This window comes from Cimex lectularius, unplaced genomic scaffold (assembly GCF_000648675.2).
Source record: "Cimex lectularius strain Harlan isolate CLEC.00 unplaced genomic scaffold, Clec_2.1 scaffold427, whole genome shotgun sequence".
In the NCBI taxonomy this organism is placed as follows: Eukaryota; Metazoa; Arthropoda; class Insecta; order Hemiptera; family Cimicidae; genus Cimex; species Cimex lectularius.
The window spans coordinates 5,935-23,058 of record NW_019393021.1 but is presented as its reverse complement, the minus strand read 5'-3'; the positions used below and the strand labels follow the sequence as shown (position 1 = coordinate 23,058).

The 17,124-nt window shown below is 37.2% G+C and overlaps 3 protein-coding genes across 3 annotated transcripts in view; 1 reads left to right on the top strand and 2 right to left on the bottom strand.

Annotated features, from left to right (window-relative positions):
• The window catches only part of LOC106663555 (acetylcholine receptor subunit alpha-like), a 110,857-nt gene extending 107,360 nt beyond the window's left edge, over positions 1-3,497 (bottom strand). The window contains exon 1 of the mRNA XM_024229826.1: positions 3,471-3,497. The gene's annotated coding sequence lies outside the window, so the exon portion shown is untranslated. The remainder of the gene's footprint in view (positions 1-3,470) is intronic.
• Positions 3,498-5,711: 2,214 nt separating this feature from the next.
• On the top strand, positions 5,712-8,140 carry LOC106663587 (transmembrane protein 203). The gene is made up of 3 exons (XM_014388503.2): positions 5,712-5,854; positions 5,918-6,169; positions 7,909-8,140. Exons 2-3 carry the CDS (start codon positions 5,945-5,947, stop codon positions 8,080-8,082), a joined length of 399 nt encoding a protein of 132 aa, XP_014243989.1. The 5' UTR covers positions 5,712-5,854; positions 5,918-5,944; the 3' UTR covers positions 8,083-8,140.
• A 331-nt stretch (positions 8,141-8,471) lies between these two features.
• On the bottom strand, positions 8,472-16,436 carry LOC112128056. The gene is made up of 9 exons (XM_024229829.1): positions 16,369-16,436; positions 15,948-15,996; positions 15,537-15,742; positions 15,284-15,469; positions 12,678-12,853; positions 12,499-12,612; positions 9,257-9,396; positions 8,919-9,196; positions 8,472-8,710 (listed from the first exon to the last, which is right to left on the bottom strand). Exons 1-9 carry the CDS (start codon positions 16,434-16,436, stop codon positions 8,578-8,580), a joined length of 1,350 nt encoding a protein of 449 aa, XP_024085597.1. The 3' UTR covers positions 8,472-8,577.
• Positions 16,437-17,124: the final 688 nt, after the last annotated feature.

The window sequence follows — 17,124 nt, the reverse complement described above, 5'->3', positions numbered from 1 at the left end:
GAGATTTTTTAATTTTATGGATTGTCTAACATCAACCTAAATCATGGTATGTCAGTTATATAGGAGAAGTGGTCATTCATGCAAACTAACAACTTCAAACATAAAAACTGATCCATTAGGTTTCTTGGTCCAATTGACCAAATAAATTTTTTTCAATTATTTAATCTTTAAGAAAGGTATTGGTTGAGATAAAAAAGTCAGTGCCACGAGCGGGATTCGAACCCACTACCTTCGGCTAAATACGCCGCTGCTCTACCAATCAGACCACGAAACCTATGGAAGATCGTGGGTTCGAATCCCGCTCTTGGCACTGGTTTTATCTCAACCAATACCTTACTTAAGGATTAATTAATTGAAAAGAATTTAATTGGTCAATCGGACACGAAATCTAACCGATTTAACATATCTAAGTTTTTAATTTTACAAAAAGAAATATACCTTACTGCAATAGTATGCCATATAGACAGCCTCACGATGTTATTTCAAATTTTGCTTCTTTTGTTGCTGGGATCAACAGTAGCTGGAAATCCTGAATGGTGGATGAATATTCCTCTTGATGCTTAGCCGCTATGAAGGTCTCAAAAAGGAGAATAATATTGAAGTTCTTGAGGTAGTTAAAAAATTCTGTTCATTCATTCTTCAGGCCATGAGTGTTGTGCGCCAATACATCCACATTCTTGTTTACTGATGATTGCTATTTCTTTTTAGATGTATATTTCCCTGTGGTGTTTGTGTTTTCTCTGGCATCCCCAGCACTGCCTCCCGAAGTACCAGGCGGCTTGGACATTTGTTCAATTTTTTGAATGCATGTAAAACCTGGTTTTGTTCTTTTATGTTCCTTAATGATTTTTGGGTCTAATCTAAATTTGGGTGTAAAGTCGGAGATAGTGTCCTTCTACCAATCAACGAACTAATCAAAACAACCAAACGCGGCATTCGAACCCTCGGTGGGCTCGATTGGAGTCACGGTAGCTCAAGTGGTAGAGCAGCGGCGTATTTAGCCGAAAGTCGAGGGTTCGAATCCCGCGTTTGGTTGTTTTGATTAGTACGTTGATTGGTAGAAGGACACTATCTCCGACTTTGGTTTCCGTTTCAGCAGAAGGGCGATTTCAGTGGCCACATCAAGCAAATTCGAGGTAAGGCTCTACGCAATCATGGTTTTATTACCAGGTTGTCTGGAGTTTTTAAAAATGTCTTGGTGTTAAAATATTATATCAATCCCTCGTGCGTAGTCATCTGGAATATTATACCCAGATATACCACGTGTAGTTGGTTTCCATACGCATTTATCAATTTTAAGTACTTGATAAGATTATCTTTGAAGTCACTGTTATGCTTAAGAACTATTTCCAGATGAGATGGTAGGTCACACCATTCTCGGGTCTCTCTTAGCTTATTACATTCCTCCAATATGTGTCTCACCGTTACCGGGTTTCCACAGAGTGGGCAGCGTTTTTGACTTCTATCCACTAAGAGGTGACCGTGTTACAGCTTCCTTACTGTGGCTGCACGTACGTTGGCGGTAGCTCAGTGGAGAAGGGGGGGGAACGTGTTGAAGGGAGAGACAAGTGATGGTCGGTGAGGAGGTGAACGTTTATTTACAGGTATTATGTTGAGCGCCACGGTATTTTTGAAGAAGGATAAATACCCAAACCAGGGGGGAAAAAGGGAAAAGAAGAGTAGAACAATAGAAAGAAAGGGAAAAGGAAGGACAGATACGGTTTCCGTGTCAGACCCCAGACGACCGATGTAGCGCTTCTGGATCTCTTCTTTCTGATGGTGCTTCCACCCAGGATTATGATGGGAGCTAAATGATGAAGTTCTCCTGCTTCTATCCGAGTTAATTCGTTAACACAAGCAAGATATCTTAAGGTATTTAGCTTAGTTAGGGTTAAACTACAATTTAAAAAAATGAATACTGATCACAATTATTATATTTACAAGTACATAGACAAATTCTTTGTAATTAAAAACTAACAAAAGGCTGAAACTTATAGCTAATGTTTCTAGTCCGGAATTATCAGGCCTGACAAGAAATTGGAAATGAACCAACTCACGGGATCACTCTTCACTTGCCGGGATTAGCCCCTTTCTCTTCGTAGGAACTCTCCGATCAGCACGACTAGGATCACAAGCCACACAAACACGTACACTTTTTTAAAGAATATTTTCTTTCCTCGCGGAGACCACCTCTTCCTCGGAACGTCTATATCGAATGACTCTCCTTGTTTGTTTTTTTCTTGTTTTTTTTCAATCTCGGACCCAGTGCCCTCCCGATCAGGATCTTGCAGCCGCGAATTGCTTCCTGCTTCTCGCGTTTCTCTTCTCGGTTCGTCCCGCCACTATTTAAGCTTTATTAATTTTTTTCCCGAGAAGAAGGGAAAAAATGTAATAACCGTGCGAGAGACGGGTGTGACCAATTCGCAACCTTGTTAATATTATTTTGTTACCTCTTTCCAAATTCTCCACGGGACACGGCCTCCCCGTACTTTTATGTATTTTTAGTTTTTCATTACTTTTGTTCGAGTTAGCCTGCCATTTTTTGTTAGTATGTGCTTTTTTACTACTCTTGTAGATTCACTCTATTGGGCTTATAAATAAATAAATAATAAAATTTAAACTTAATTTGCTCTATCCTTTGTATTTTTTCATTAAGTAATACGAGAAATATGAATTTTTCCACATTTCTGTTTTACCTGCCCAGAATGTATACAATGAACAAACCAAACTATTCATCCTTTTTACTAATGCTATTTATTATATTGTAGTTTTTCAGCCATTATTACAGATTCAGGAAATTTTATTATAACAAATTTCATTTGAATAATGTTCATAGAAAAGCCGAAGAATTGAATTTATTTATATACTTTGTTTCCGTGTTGAACAAACAAGGTAAAGCGATTTTTAGGCGTTGCTCCACCCAGCGGACAACAACTTTAAACGGAGACTGTGCTTTATTAATTATTACTTGGGGATAGGCAGGGCTTAAACTGGCGAATAAACAATGCAAAGTCCCATTTTATCTAATGGCCGTTTGTTCAGATTGCGAACTCTGCTACGCCTATGTGGCGATCATTTTGTTCAGTTGAGTCGTCGTTTATTCATATTTTTATTATTTACGATGTACTCACCTACGTCCTAAAAGTAGGATAAAAGAGGGTAAGACAATGCAATAAGTATTAGGTGCTTTATCTAGATAATATTATGTTACGATTTATGTTAATGATCTATAAAATTTATATTTCTTTTTATTATAGATTAACGATTAACTATCAATTCTGCTAATTGTAGTAGCCTAGTAGTTAATTTATTTAGAAATCGATTAACGGTCACTAATCACCACACATTTCTAATAGTTAATAATACTACTAACAGTTTTGGGTCATCGATAAACACAACTAGGGTACCTTGAAGGTATAGAAATAAAGGAACAGATGACCGACTAACCAAAGAAAAAAAATCCCACTCACCCATCTGTCCGGATCCACAACTAGACGCGCCGCGGAGTGGGCTAAGGAAGGATTTAGAAAATGGATTTAGAAAACAAAAAAAGTACTGGAGAAAGTATCTGGGAAGCTAAAAAGGCACCCGGGACGGCGGTAGCCGAGGGGTTAGCCTCCCCAACTCTATTCGCGACCAAGAAAGACAAACAGTCAAATTGGTTTCTTCAAGACCATCAATAGTGCCAGAATTTAGACTCTGCTGTCTCAGAATAGTTCCACTTAGAAGAAGAAACCAAAACTCGCAAGCGCGCTGTTGTCACAGTTAGACAGGGTAAAAATCAGGGGAATGATAATGATCCCTAGACGCACCGGAGAGTTTGTCCGTTACGTACCCCAAGTCATGGGTGTAACGCGCTCTACTGAGCTTCGATGGACAGAAGGTAGTGGGCGCCCGCGATGAATGACGGCTGGAGCCGATCGTTTTATTGTTCTTACCGCCCTAGTGTTCGTCATAGGTAGCTTCTTGAATAGGTAGTCAACGCCAAACGGTCCGTAATGTTAGCATGTGCTCTAAAGTAGGGATCAGACTTCGTGAGAATAGCCTAGTTTTTAGACGTCCCGTATCTGGTTTTTTACTACTGGTGATGCATTGAGTAGAAAGGCGAATATTCGCAAATCAGCCTCTCCTTGGACAATTGAACAATTGTTCTCTTCTTAGATGAGTCCCGGTTTGGTTTGCGGTAATGAGATGGCCGAGACTGTGTGTGGAGAGGACATGGTGAACGCTGTGCTTCATGTGCCATACCTGACAGCCTTTTCAAAGACAGTCAGTTATGGTATGGGGTGATAGCATAAGCTGTAGTTATTGGGAACAACTTCATGTTAATACATGACAAGGCTAGACAGCAATTAATATAACAAGAAAAATTCATAAGTTTGAAAAACAACTAAATACAAGTGTCCTGTGTTTCGTCTTTGAGTGTATTTAATTATTTTTAAATAATCGTTTTTACTAACTTCTAATCGTCAAAAAATAGCTTTTTTTATAGCTTTGCAGCCATACGTTCGTTGTAATTACATTGAATTGCATTAAACTATAGTGCGTGCACATAAAATATTAAATGGATACATAATTGATTAAGTATCATTTTAACTCATTTAATGGTTAATAACAAAAAATATATTTTTTAAGGAAGTATTACTTTGTATAATGCAGGTTTATGGTTATAAAATAAAAACAATTAAATAAATGATTTTAAACATTTTTTATTAATTAAAATACTCCCCATCACTCTTAAACACTTCTCCCAGTTCTCTATATCCTCTGAATAACAATTTGTGACTTTATTATTAACAAATTCTGTAAACTCATTTCTTACGAATTTTGATCAATAAATTTGTTATGTTGTAAACCGTTGCTCAGGTTTCTGAAAACCACCATCACCTTATTTTCATGAGTTTGGGGCTTTGGAAAACGTGGTGCTGCTCCTCATTTGTCCAGCCATTATCCAGAACGTCTGGTATTTTCGTGGAGAATGCACTTTTCATCACAAGTAAAAATTCTATACAAAAAAAGATCGTTTCTGTTTAGGCAAACATGTGTTGCATACACTTCACAACGATGAAATTTTTGGCGGAGATTTAATGCATGACGAACACAAGTTTTGTGTTTTTTACCTTTCCAATTTCTTTAAGGAGGTCAGCGACCGTCAACTTGCTAACTGAAAGATTCTCTGCAAGTTCTCGAACTTCGAGGATTTTCTTCGACTACAATTCGCAAAACATCATCGTCTAGGTAAGAAATCCTTCCGCGACCTTCTTTGTCTTCAAGGCTAAAGTCTCCCTCTCGAAATTTTTAAAACCATATCCGAACTGCTTTCACTCGCACTGCCATCGTCCCAGACTTCATTAATGTTTCTAGCCGTTTGAGCACCGTTTAAAATCCGAAAATGAAATTACGCGAACATGAAGCGTTGACCTGTTAGTAAAAATTGAATTACTAACTAACGAAATGCTACTGAGGTAAACAAACGTTTTTGTTTGAAAGAGGATTAAAAAGTGTTGACATTCTTAGAAAAGACTAATCTATCAAACGTAAACATTATAACATTGAGAGGTAACTGAAAGGAAACATGAAAACCTGCATTATTTTCTGGACAACCGATTGCAAATATGAATTCACCAATTGATTTTAGTGACGTCATAGTTTTTCTTCATAACGAACTGTGATGCTAGGTTTGTAACCTACCTTTGATGTTATAATTTGTTATGATTACCGCAATATAACCTCCCTTTTTTTGGGTTCGAATTTCATTCATAAAACTTCGTCTTTAACAATTTAATTATGTGTACATGTGTTTATCAACTGTTTTATTTTTATGAAAGATGAATTGTGTTATGGAACTGATGAGGTAAGGTATATATTTACATTATGTATTGTTTTTAACGTTGATATTAATTTGTCGCCTCAACAGGAATAAATCAGGGAGAAAATTGAAAAAATGTTCTTTTCCCTTGAGGAATTATTGACGTGGCTGGGGCTGAGCCTTTTCGAACTCTGGCTCAATCTGGTCAGCTTGTGCCTCTTCTCGATTCTCCTTGCGCTTCCAAGTTCCATTCTCGAATCGTGGTGGGTCGTCTTTTCACCCCTTTTTATCGCAGATGCTCTCAACGCTTACTTCTCAATAATCGTGCTTATCCGGATGTACTTGGAGGCATTGTACAAGGTAATAAAAAAAAAAGTATATTTGATTTTTATAAGTAAGAGTATCAGTAAGCAAGAGACGGTTTGTTGCGTTGCATTGCGAGCAAATGAACCTGCAGTATTGGTCATTTCCAAACAGGTCTACCTATTCTCGCTTGTTTTGTCTGTCTGGCGCGTTTCGACATTTCATTATCTTCAGTGATGGGTCTTGACAAAACAGAAATAACATCTATTGTTTGATAGTTGCCGATCATCTTGGTCTGCTATCCTCACTGACTTTAATTAATTCAAATGCGCTTTGTCATATCACCATTTGGCGATCACCTGAACACTGAAGATGGCAAAATGCTGAAATGTTTAACAAATATCAGTGAGAACAGGGAGAACAAGATGATAGGTAACTGTCAAACAATAGGTTGACTGTAGAATAGAATTGGACAAAGCCCATCTACAAACAGTGCAACCTGCGACATAATGGAAAGGTTTGGACATATGTTGCTAGAGTGTGAAGTGTATGCATCACAAAGGGACCGTTTAAAAAAAAATTGATGCCCTACAACATATAAATAGGCCTTTAATAAGCCTCTTACTATTTGAAGGTTCTATGGAAGTGTACTTCAGTGTGCTTCTAAATCCTATATTATTTATATTTGTGTTGTGTTCCATGGAATTCTGAGTAATGTACGAGAAGTCAAATTGGTCAGAGCATTGTCTTCAAGAGCATCTAAATGACTAAATGGTTTGGGGAAAATTATAACCTGAAATTATGTTGGGTTCCATGGAATTCTGGGTAACGTACAAGCGGTCAAATTGGCCAAAGGATTGTCTTCAAGAACATCTAAATGACTAAATGGTTTGGGGAAAATTATAACCTGACATTATGTTGGGTTCCATGGAATTCTGGGTAATGTACAAGCAGTCAAATAGGCCAAAGGATTGTCTTCAAGAGCATCTAAATGACTAAATGGTTTGGGGAAAATTATAACCTGAAATTATGTTGGGTTCCATGGAATTCTGGGTAATGTACAAGCAGTCAAATTGGCCAGAGGATTGTCTCGAAGAACATCTAAATGGCTTGAGAAAATAACAAAACACAATAAAGTGTAATACATACATTTACCTGGCCATTTACATTAAACACCTATTGAAAATAAATCAGCGCCCTCTACGTGTTTTCCTTCTTTTTCTGAGTTATAAGCCGTATTTTGGTTTAAAATTTTAAGCTTTTATTTGTACACTATGTAGATATTTTAAAAGACTAGCCTCTCATTTCTCCTCAGGCTGTCAACTACAAAATGGACACCAAACATGCAATACTCCACATATATATTTATATTACCACAAACATGGAAGTGTGGTCATATTCCACTCCCACCAGAGTACTTATTATTCCTTGGGGTGGGGTTGAACCCTCTCCTCCATTCTCGCTAATAACTTACTTTTATTCTCCAGATGTCACACCCTCCAGGGCATATAATATCATAATAATAACTATAGATAATTATGATTTAAAAAAACTGGATTGTTTCATAATTTAATTTACAATTCATCATATTGTAAAATTTCTTCATGTGGCCTGCAGGGTAACGTACCAGTCGTTTGGTTATTTCCAAATATTTTTGTGTATCCTTGTTGTTTGGGTCTGTTAGTCTCATTTTAGTTTCTCAGCATCTTCAATGATGCTCACAGCTAGTATAAACTGACAGAAAATTATATTTATTGTAATGTGATAATGGTATACCTTCATTTCAATTATTTTAGGTTGCTGTTCTAAGGGGTTTGTGGTCGTTCTGCTTTATATTCGCCCTGTTCACATTCGAACTGCTTCTGTGTAAAAAATTATCTGGAGAGACTTCATTGGAGTTTTCCGAAGTCCTGTCACCAGTGTTCATCCTCTTGCAGCTCATGGCTGTAAGGGCGTGTCAGCTCCACTAAAATCCTCCAAAGGAATTTTTTAAATAAAAATGCTGTACAGTTGTAAATAAATTATAATTTATATTTCTTTAAAATTGATTTAATTTTGTTGAAAAATTACATTTTATCCTTTTTTATTGTCAAACAGTAACTGAATTTGAAAACATTTGTTCCATAGAAAAATGGTTCATTCACTTTTTATTTTAAATTCCATGTATATATCGTCCTTTTTAGATGATAGATGAAACTATAAATCTATCTGCATTGAATAACATTCTGCAGCTCAAGAGCAGACCATTCTGTCAAATGTTTCATCCATGTTCAAATACTCATTTATTCTAATCACACAAAACTGCACAGACTTCATAAACAGTCAATCTTTAATCATTTTTGCGAAGTTTACATAATTTGCATTGAGTATTGTTCTATTTATTTCTAACAAAAAATTGTTGGTCTGATTTACATGGAAGACACTTTTGTAGTACAAATAACTATAATAATAGCAAATATTTGTGCCTATGGTGTTTTTCTGCGAGGACATGATGCGTACATTTTAGCACAGTTGGCATTTCCCAGGCCAAGGATCGAGGCTTGAAGATTGCTAAGTTTGTCTTCTCCAAGTTTTCCAGAAAGCCAACTCAATCCAAAACTGAAAAAAAAGGTAAGCACAATTTTTAAATGTTAATTAGAAATTTTTTTTTTTAACTTAAATTTGTTAAGTTTTCTAGAAATAATTTATGACAAACTAATGTAACTATTAGTTCATTTTATGTTATCCATAGTTCATATCTTTAATTCCTTAATTATAACTTCATATCATTTATAATAAAATAAAGTTTCAATTATTAGAGTTTTACCTCCAAATGGGCAACCACATCTTGTGCTTTCCGTTAAGGGTTCGTGAGTATTTGTTATTCTGGCAGAGGGAATACTGCAAGCAGGCTCTTGAGTCTGTCGTCCGAGCTTCGTTTAATTGTGTCAGGTTGTCAATTGAATTGAGTACTCTGTATGCCATCTCGTTTAAATATCCGTCATCCAAAATCGACCGGCTACTTCGAACCCTGGTGCCAGTTGCTGTCGACGCTTCCCCTGTCCCTGCTGACGTTTGCATTACTACCGTTGTACCTTGATTACCCTTGTGGAAGAAATTTTATTAAATACAGGGTAGAATGCAAATTGGACTATGACTACTCACGATCATACAGTTCATGATTAAATTCATTACAAACAGTCCAAACGCCAAGAAAGCCAAGGCAGTTAAAGCTAAATCGAACAAATCCTTAAGGGCGAGCCCTTTACCAGAGTGTTCTTCTGTGTAATAATAATGTTCATCTCCTGAAATATGCATAATTGTCATCAAATGGTAAGTACGTAAGTAAGTACCTTTCTTGATCTAAGGTCTTTGATCTTGTCAACCATTAATTATGAAACTTGAATATTTTGGTGTACATGGTGTTTGATTGTATTGGTTTAGATAATACCTTTCTGAACTCTATCAAAAATTATTTATAAGTGGGCATCCTTCCACAGCCCCTGTTACTACAGGGGTCCCACAGGGCGGAATTCTGAGTCCAGTTTTATTTAATGTTTTAATCAATGACTTAATCAGTAGTGTTAAGGTTGGATCTTCATATGTAATCACATGCCACTATTATTACAGTGGGTAGTGCAACTGAACTTAGTTTAAATTTCAGTCGTTACATCAAGTAAAATGCATAAAAATGAATTGCAAATCAACAACCAACAAACGGTTTGTATGCACTTCAACTATGATAAATTCAATCCCCTCTCCCTAATTATTGAAAATGGTCTCCTGGGCGAGCTCAGTAAAACTTTTGGGATTGAATATTGATTCTCCTTGGCCTGGTAAGCGCATATAAAGGAAATCATACCAAAATTGAATATGTTGTTTTTTAAATGTGGATACTGGTGAATTCTACGAGCCGACACATAAACTGTAAACATTATACATCACTGCTCTTATATGGTCTGGTTTTTGGGTGTAATAGAACTACTGCTTTTAACAATTCACATAAAAATTGTTCACATTACGAGCAGTGTAGGAATAAGGCACTCTTGTGTCAGCTTTTTGAAAATAATAAAATAATGACACTAACCTGCCTTTACATTTAGAGAATTTGAGGTTGCCACACGGACTCTTACTTTTCGGCTAAAGCCCGCATATGTGTGTGTACAATTTGAGAATTATGCTTGAGTACAGCAGATTTGGATTCCCTGTTCTGATAAATTTGTGCTGAGAGTGAGGGTATGTATTAGTGTGAATGGGTTAATGGCAGAATATCGAGTACCCCATCAATCCTCAATTAGGTTAGTTGTATAATATGTGTAAAGAGTGATGGAGGAATATCAAGAACCCCATCGACCCTCAATTATGTTAGTTGTATATGTGTAAAGAGTGATGGAGGAATATCGAGTACCACATCGACCCTCAATAAGGTTAGTTGTGTAAAATGTGTAGAGGATGGTGGAGAAATATCGAGTACCCCATCGACCCTCAATTATGTTAGTTGTATATGTGTAAAGAGTGATGGAGGAATATCGAGTACCCCATCAATTCCCAATTAGGTTAGTTGTATAATATGTGTAAAGAGTGATGGAGGAATATCGAGTACCCCATCGACCATCAATTAGGTTAGTTTGTATAATATGTGTAAAGGGTGACGGAGAATATCGAGTACCCATCGACCCTCAAATAAGTTAGTTGTATAATGTAGGAATAACAATATGGAAATAGGATTGAATGTATTTAAGAATGAACATGAGTATGAACAGCTCGGAACTGCATGCATTGGGTGCTAAATTGACCTAGCTGTTCACAGCACCCCCCCCCAGAGCTTAACCTCAGTGTCTGGACGAATAAGACTGAGGTCTTCCCCCGGACTGCCAACACCCAGGGTGGGTGATTCTTGAGTCTGCCAGTAATTTATTGTAAATAGCAAAAGCTAGAATTGTCTGGCGGACTAGAAGAAGCGAATAGGCTCAACTTGGCACATTTTTATATGTGTGAACAAACATGTACTGATTTTAGCCTATATAAATTTAAATAAAATACAAAACATTTGCAGAATGTCCATTTTCATTTTAAAATAATCCTTTTACCTACTAATTTGACAATTCATTCTTATAATACTCAATTCAATCCAAGAATGATTTTAGATTAGGTCATAATAATAGTAGGTGGTATAATAAATGTGTTTCCCACATGGGAAATGGTTAGACCAGTTTTAAAAGGGCCTTTAAGAAGATATATTTTAAGGGAAATTTTTTTAGTTCTTCAGTGTAATTATTTTTTAAGTCTAATTGTATTAATTTAAATGAAACTTGATGTGTCAGTATTTAATTTATAATATGTCAACAAATGATTCTAATATACTCTAACTATTCCAATAGCATTTATCCTACTTTTTTTTAATGGAACAGAAAGTTTTATGTCAATATTAAATATTATTGCTTCCTAACTTTAAAGGTTGTACTCTGAATGAATGTATTTATTGGCTTGAGTGATGGTGGGGGCGTCACAGTCGAAATCGAACAAGATAACTAGTTTTATACGCAGCCTTTTATATTAGTTTTAGGTGGATCGTTCGGTTTAAGAATTAACGTAATAAGGACGAATTCTTTTATATTATAGATAAATAAATCCATTTGCAGAAGAAAAAATGGGTGGTCAAATAAATTTGACTGCTCTCTTTAACCTTAAACCATCGGCAAAATCGATATCTGATTTTCCCATTGTCTCTTAAATAATAATTATATACATTTTTTCTAGGATGAGCAATTTTATTATAGATTTTAGAAATTTGCATTTATTGTAAAGAGAGAAAAAAACAATCATATTATAATTTGCAAACAGGGGTTTATTATGTTCATGAGATTTGGCTCTATTAACGACAATTAAAGCAAAAGAATCGAGTAGAAATTTTTCATATTAATGATGAAACAGGCGAAACGTGCTGGAGGGAATGGCCGGATTCAGGATGTAATGATAAGCGTAGCGAATCCGTACGCTCCCCTGGAGTAAACGTGACATGGCAGGAAAGACGTTAGTTCCGCAACACGCCATCGTTAATTAAAGACATAAAACATGTTTCGATCAAACCTCTGACACTTTATTGTCTACAAAACACTCATCTGAGTCCATGTGTCAGCATGTCGGCAAATTAAGCAAATTGCAGGATCTACAGTAGAATCTTTTTACATGTCCGACTAAGGAATAGGTAAATTTATGAAGTTTCATTATTAGATTTTTATTTAGATCATACTAAAACAGTTGGATATATGATTTGATATTGGTTATTTATGGTCTTGAAATCAAAATATCATTTATTTAAATATCCTTCTTAAAAATTTAAAGACTAGGTGCAGGATTAAAGTGTAAAAATGCTAATAATGTAAAGAAAGGTGTACCGCGCTCACCCCCTACGGCTCCGTGTCCATGGGATTGTCCTCCTCCGTATTCAGGCGTACCATGTCCAGATCCTCCTGAAAAGTGGATTTCCCCTCCTCCGTGACCATCACCGCCACCGAAATCTAAAAAAAGACAGAAATTAAACTATTTTGATTTATAATTGGTTCGTTGACCAATGCAAACCAACCTGGCCCGAATATCGGCGGCCCGTAAGGAGACGAAGGTATGGTCTTCGTGTTGCCGAAGTTCTGCACCGCGTAGCCCGTCACCTCCCCGGTTTCCATCTCTTCAGAACCTTGGCCGGTTTCGTCCGAATCGCCCATCTGATCGTAATGGCGGTAAATGTCACCCAACAACGTGGACCTGAATTTTGATTGAAGTTTAAAAAAACAAGCGAGAGAAAACTAAGCGGCAGCTAACGTTCAGTCGGCGGAGAGGAAATCTTTTAGCTTGCACCTTCACTCAAGAACAAAAAAATCGAACCGATTATTTAATTTGAAAGAGTCTCTTTATCATGTTCCATAAATGTCTTTAGTGATCTGTAGTAGTCATTTCAGGAGAACGTGTTTGCCAATTGGCTACAAGCGGCCGAGAATTATCATACATTAGCAGGAAGTCGCGACAACTCGAGTTCAGCATATGCCTTAACACGAAGTTGTTCCCAATAAATGGAGCGAATGGGACCACAGCTTTGAAAAGAACTTCCTCAATCTACTTAGTGCAGTCAAAGATCCATTTCATATGAAAATCAGCTCGGTATGAGCAAGGGCGTTGATTCTGTACAAGCCAATACATACAAGCCAATACATGAGCAATCAAACTCATTAGGGAAAATCACTTCGGTCTTTCAAGCAGAAATACGTGCCATCAGTGCTTGTGCCCTGGAAAATCTTAAAAGATGTTACACTGAAAAAAAAAATCCTTATCAGATCTGATAGCCAAGCAGCCATTAAAGCATTAGCATGTAAAAGAATTACATCAACATTAGTCAGTGAATTCATCCAAAATCTCCAAAACCTGAGGAAACACAACAACCTTGGGTGCCAGGGAACAGAGGAAGTTTGGGTAACGAGAAAACTGACTTGCCAGAGGAGGATCCGCAAGACCATAACAGGCCCCGAACCTAAACTTGGAATAACAAAAACATATAGAATCCTCCATCGCAGAATAGATCCAAAAAAACAAAAGGAGAAGTGGATAAATTCTAGCGGTCTAGACATAGTAAACTTATGATGAAACAACCCTCACCGAGATGGCAAACTCACTGATGCAATTGGAGAAGGCTAGAATCAGGGTGATGGGACTATTAACTGTCACTGGCGTCTGAGAAAATATTTACGTAACATAGGGATATATAATTATGATCCCATCTGCAGATTATGCAATGAGGATGAAACAGCCACCCATGTCATCTTCGAATGCGAAGCAACAGCTCAATGGCATAGCATAAGCATAAGCATATTACATACTAAAGCTACAGTTGTTCAAGAATATGGCGACGTAGTTATATAAGTTTTGAGGATTAAAGCTTGTGAAATTCGAAGGTATACGAAGTGTCGAAGTAGATGGCCGAGGGAGGAAGTTGAAGTAAGACTTGTTGTTATGTTAGCTGTCGTAACAGCTCAATGGAGATTCAACCTGACATATGAAAACGCTTAGGGAATGAAATTGTAGCAGCGGCTCAATTCATTCAAATGACCTGATACTTCTAAGGAGAAGGATAGACTCTGTTGCACTGAACTAAGGAACTAGGAAGGTACAATAAGCCAGAAGGCTGCAGTGCCTCGGAGGTACAAACCCTGTTTCCTAGTATCCTTATCACCAAACCACACCACACCTGATTGTCAAAAGGCGTGACTCATGCATGGTACACGAAGCAAAGTTTTCTCCACATCATCTGTTTGCCAGCAACCAAACGAGTACTCACCTGTGAAGAGTCCAAACCTTCATTGTTTGTTCATGTGTACAAATGAGATGCTGATTGGCGAATAGTCATCTTTCTACTCGAAGACAAGAGAACCTGATACGGGACGTTTAGAGATTAGTTGACTACCTATCAAGGAAGACGTGAAATGACTGACCCATAGGGCAATAAAACTATCGTCTCTCTCCTTCGTACATCTCTGTTGACCTCTACCTTCTCTTCAATCGAAACTTACGGTGGCCATAACCACTGTAGGCCATCGTAGATGGTAGAGCGCGGCACACCGAAGACCTGGGCTATCAAACAGAAGCAACATCGCTCATTGGCCAAAGCATCTGCCCGAGCGAAAACTTTCGTCTTAAAACCATACTTTCTAAGAAAAAATTAATAATTAAACTTTTACTCAAATTTATTGTTTCATCAAAGAAAATAATTTTAAAAAATCAACTAACTCTCTCAACACGTTGGTTCTAAAATGGATGAAATTGAACTGATTTTCTTTAGTTACAATCTAAAGAATTAGAAACGATTACATCAACTATTAATCTTTACACTACGAGGTCATATCAACCCTTGGGGTGCCGATGTTACAAAAAGCCCATTTGTAAATAGGGGGCCCCAGGATTCGAACCCGGTACCTTAACCTTGCCGTGATGAGTCGCAGTGTCAGAGCCTTAACCGTTGCTGCCACCGATAACCTTTCTTAAACTTTAAAACATTTCTTTTTTTTAAGAATTCAATTTCTTCATTTTTCATAAATTAAAACGTTAATTTTAAATCACTGGTTTTACATGTAAATAAGAAATCACTGATGAATTAATTGTGCTAAAAAATAAAATAGTTTTTTTTAATTAACAAAAACATTTAACCTCGAAAGCCAATTTTTATACGAAGAAGATCCTTGGTCGTTAAGCAGAGTATCTTGAGTCCTGTGGTTCTTGTGGTTCATATGCTTCTTTGCTGGAACTCCGAGCCTCCCGATGTTTTTCTCAGAAATTCCTGTCAATATCTCGTCGGCGACGTAACTCCTGCATAGGTACTCGTTCATCATCGACCTGTCATTGTTACAATTAATGCTGTGCCGTTTAATCGAGCGGTAAAATATTGCAGAGCGATGCACACCTGTGATACTGCATAGTCATAAAAGCGTCTTTCACGTCTCCATCTGTCGTGAGGTTCAGAAGCGGGACGTCGTCGGAAGCAGCGTCCACCGCAGCCTCTTCGAGAAAAATAGTGCTCGGGAGGTATTCAAAATTGAGGAAATCGCTAACTTTCACAGCATGGTTTGACTTGGAAGTCAAAATTAGCACCAATAACACTGAAAACTCCTTGGAACCAAAATGTATTAGTTAAACATTACCATGAACGATACCTTTAAAACTTTTTTATTTTATTAAACTTTGTACGTATTAAGTCATTTTAAATATCTACAAGATTTTAGAATGAAAGTATCAAAATATATACAGAAAATATTGTGCATACAAGGATTGTTTTCAGTTAATGCAAAATATGAGCTAGGCTTTTAATGGGTACCTTTTGAATCGATTTTACAATTGTTGAGAGCATTTTCACTTCAGTACATCTAAAACAGAAACAAAAATAAACATGTAATGTTGGCCATTACGAAATAGTGGCAAATAATGGGTATGAGGTAAAGTATGACTGAAAGTCTGAACTTTAACTACCACCATTTTGAATTTTTTTGAGGGACAAATTTTGTTTTTAATTTGTGAAGCTTGTGGAAAATTGTCTTACGTTAATGGTAAAAATATCAGAGGTGATGGTGATGAGGATACTGGGAGGCGGAGTTTGTGGCCCAGGCTCTGCAACTTTCTGGCTAATTGTACCTTCCTAGTCCTCTAGTTTAGTGCAATTGACTCGATACTTGACTGTTGCTGCTACAATTTCATTCCCTAAGTTTTTTCTGTGAGCTTTGTTTCCATTGAGTCATTACTTCACATAAGAAGATATGGGTGGCTGTTTCTTCCTCCTTATCACGTAATCTGCAATTGGGATCATCATTATACGTGCCCATGTTGGGTAGATGTTTTCGCAGAATGAAGCGTGACCATCCTACCACTCCTCTGAGTCTGTCCCTCTCCAACTGCAGCAGTGAGCTGCGAGTCTTGTTGACCCTTGTAGTTTTAGCATAAGTTCCCTGTGTCTAGCCCCGATAATGTTTTATCCACTTCTCCTGCTGTTTTATACGGATCCATTCTGCGATGGAGGATGTTTGTTATTATTATCCCAAGTATAAGTTCAGGGCTGATATATGGTCTTGCAGATCCTCCTTTGGCTAGTGTGTCTGCTTTTTCGTTTTCCAAAATTCCTTTGTGTCCTGGCACCGAAGATATCATCAGGTTGTGGTGTTTTCCCAGGTTTTGGAGATTTTGAATGCATTGCTGTCCGATCTTATGGGGATATCTTGGCCCGTGTAACCTCTTTTAAGATTTTGTAGGGCACAAGCATTGATGGCATGTGTTTCCTTTTGAGGCCCGAATGTACTTCTCTAACGTGTTTCCCTAATGAGTTTGATTGGCGTACTCCTTTGGAGAAGGATCGGGTACGTGGCACTGAACTAAGGAATTAAGAAAGTACAGTGAGCCAAAGATTTCTGTGCTTCGGTAATCAAAAAAACCTCGACTTCCTAGAATTCATATTCAACATCATCCAGAAAATATGGGTTTAATTTAGGTTACTTACAATATAG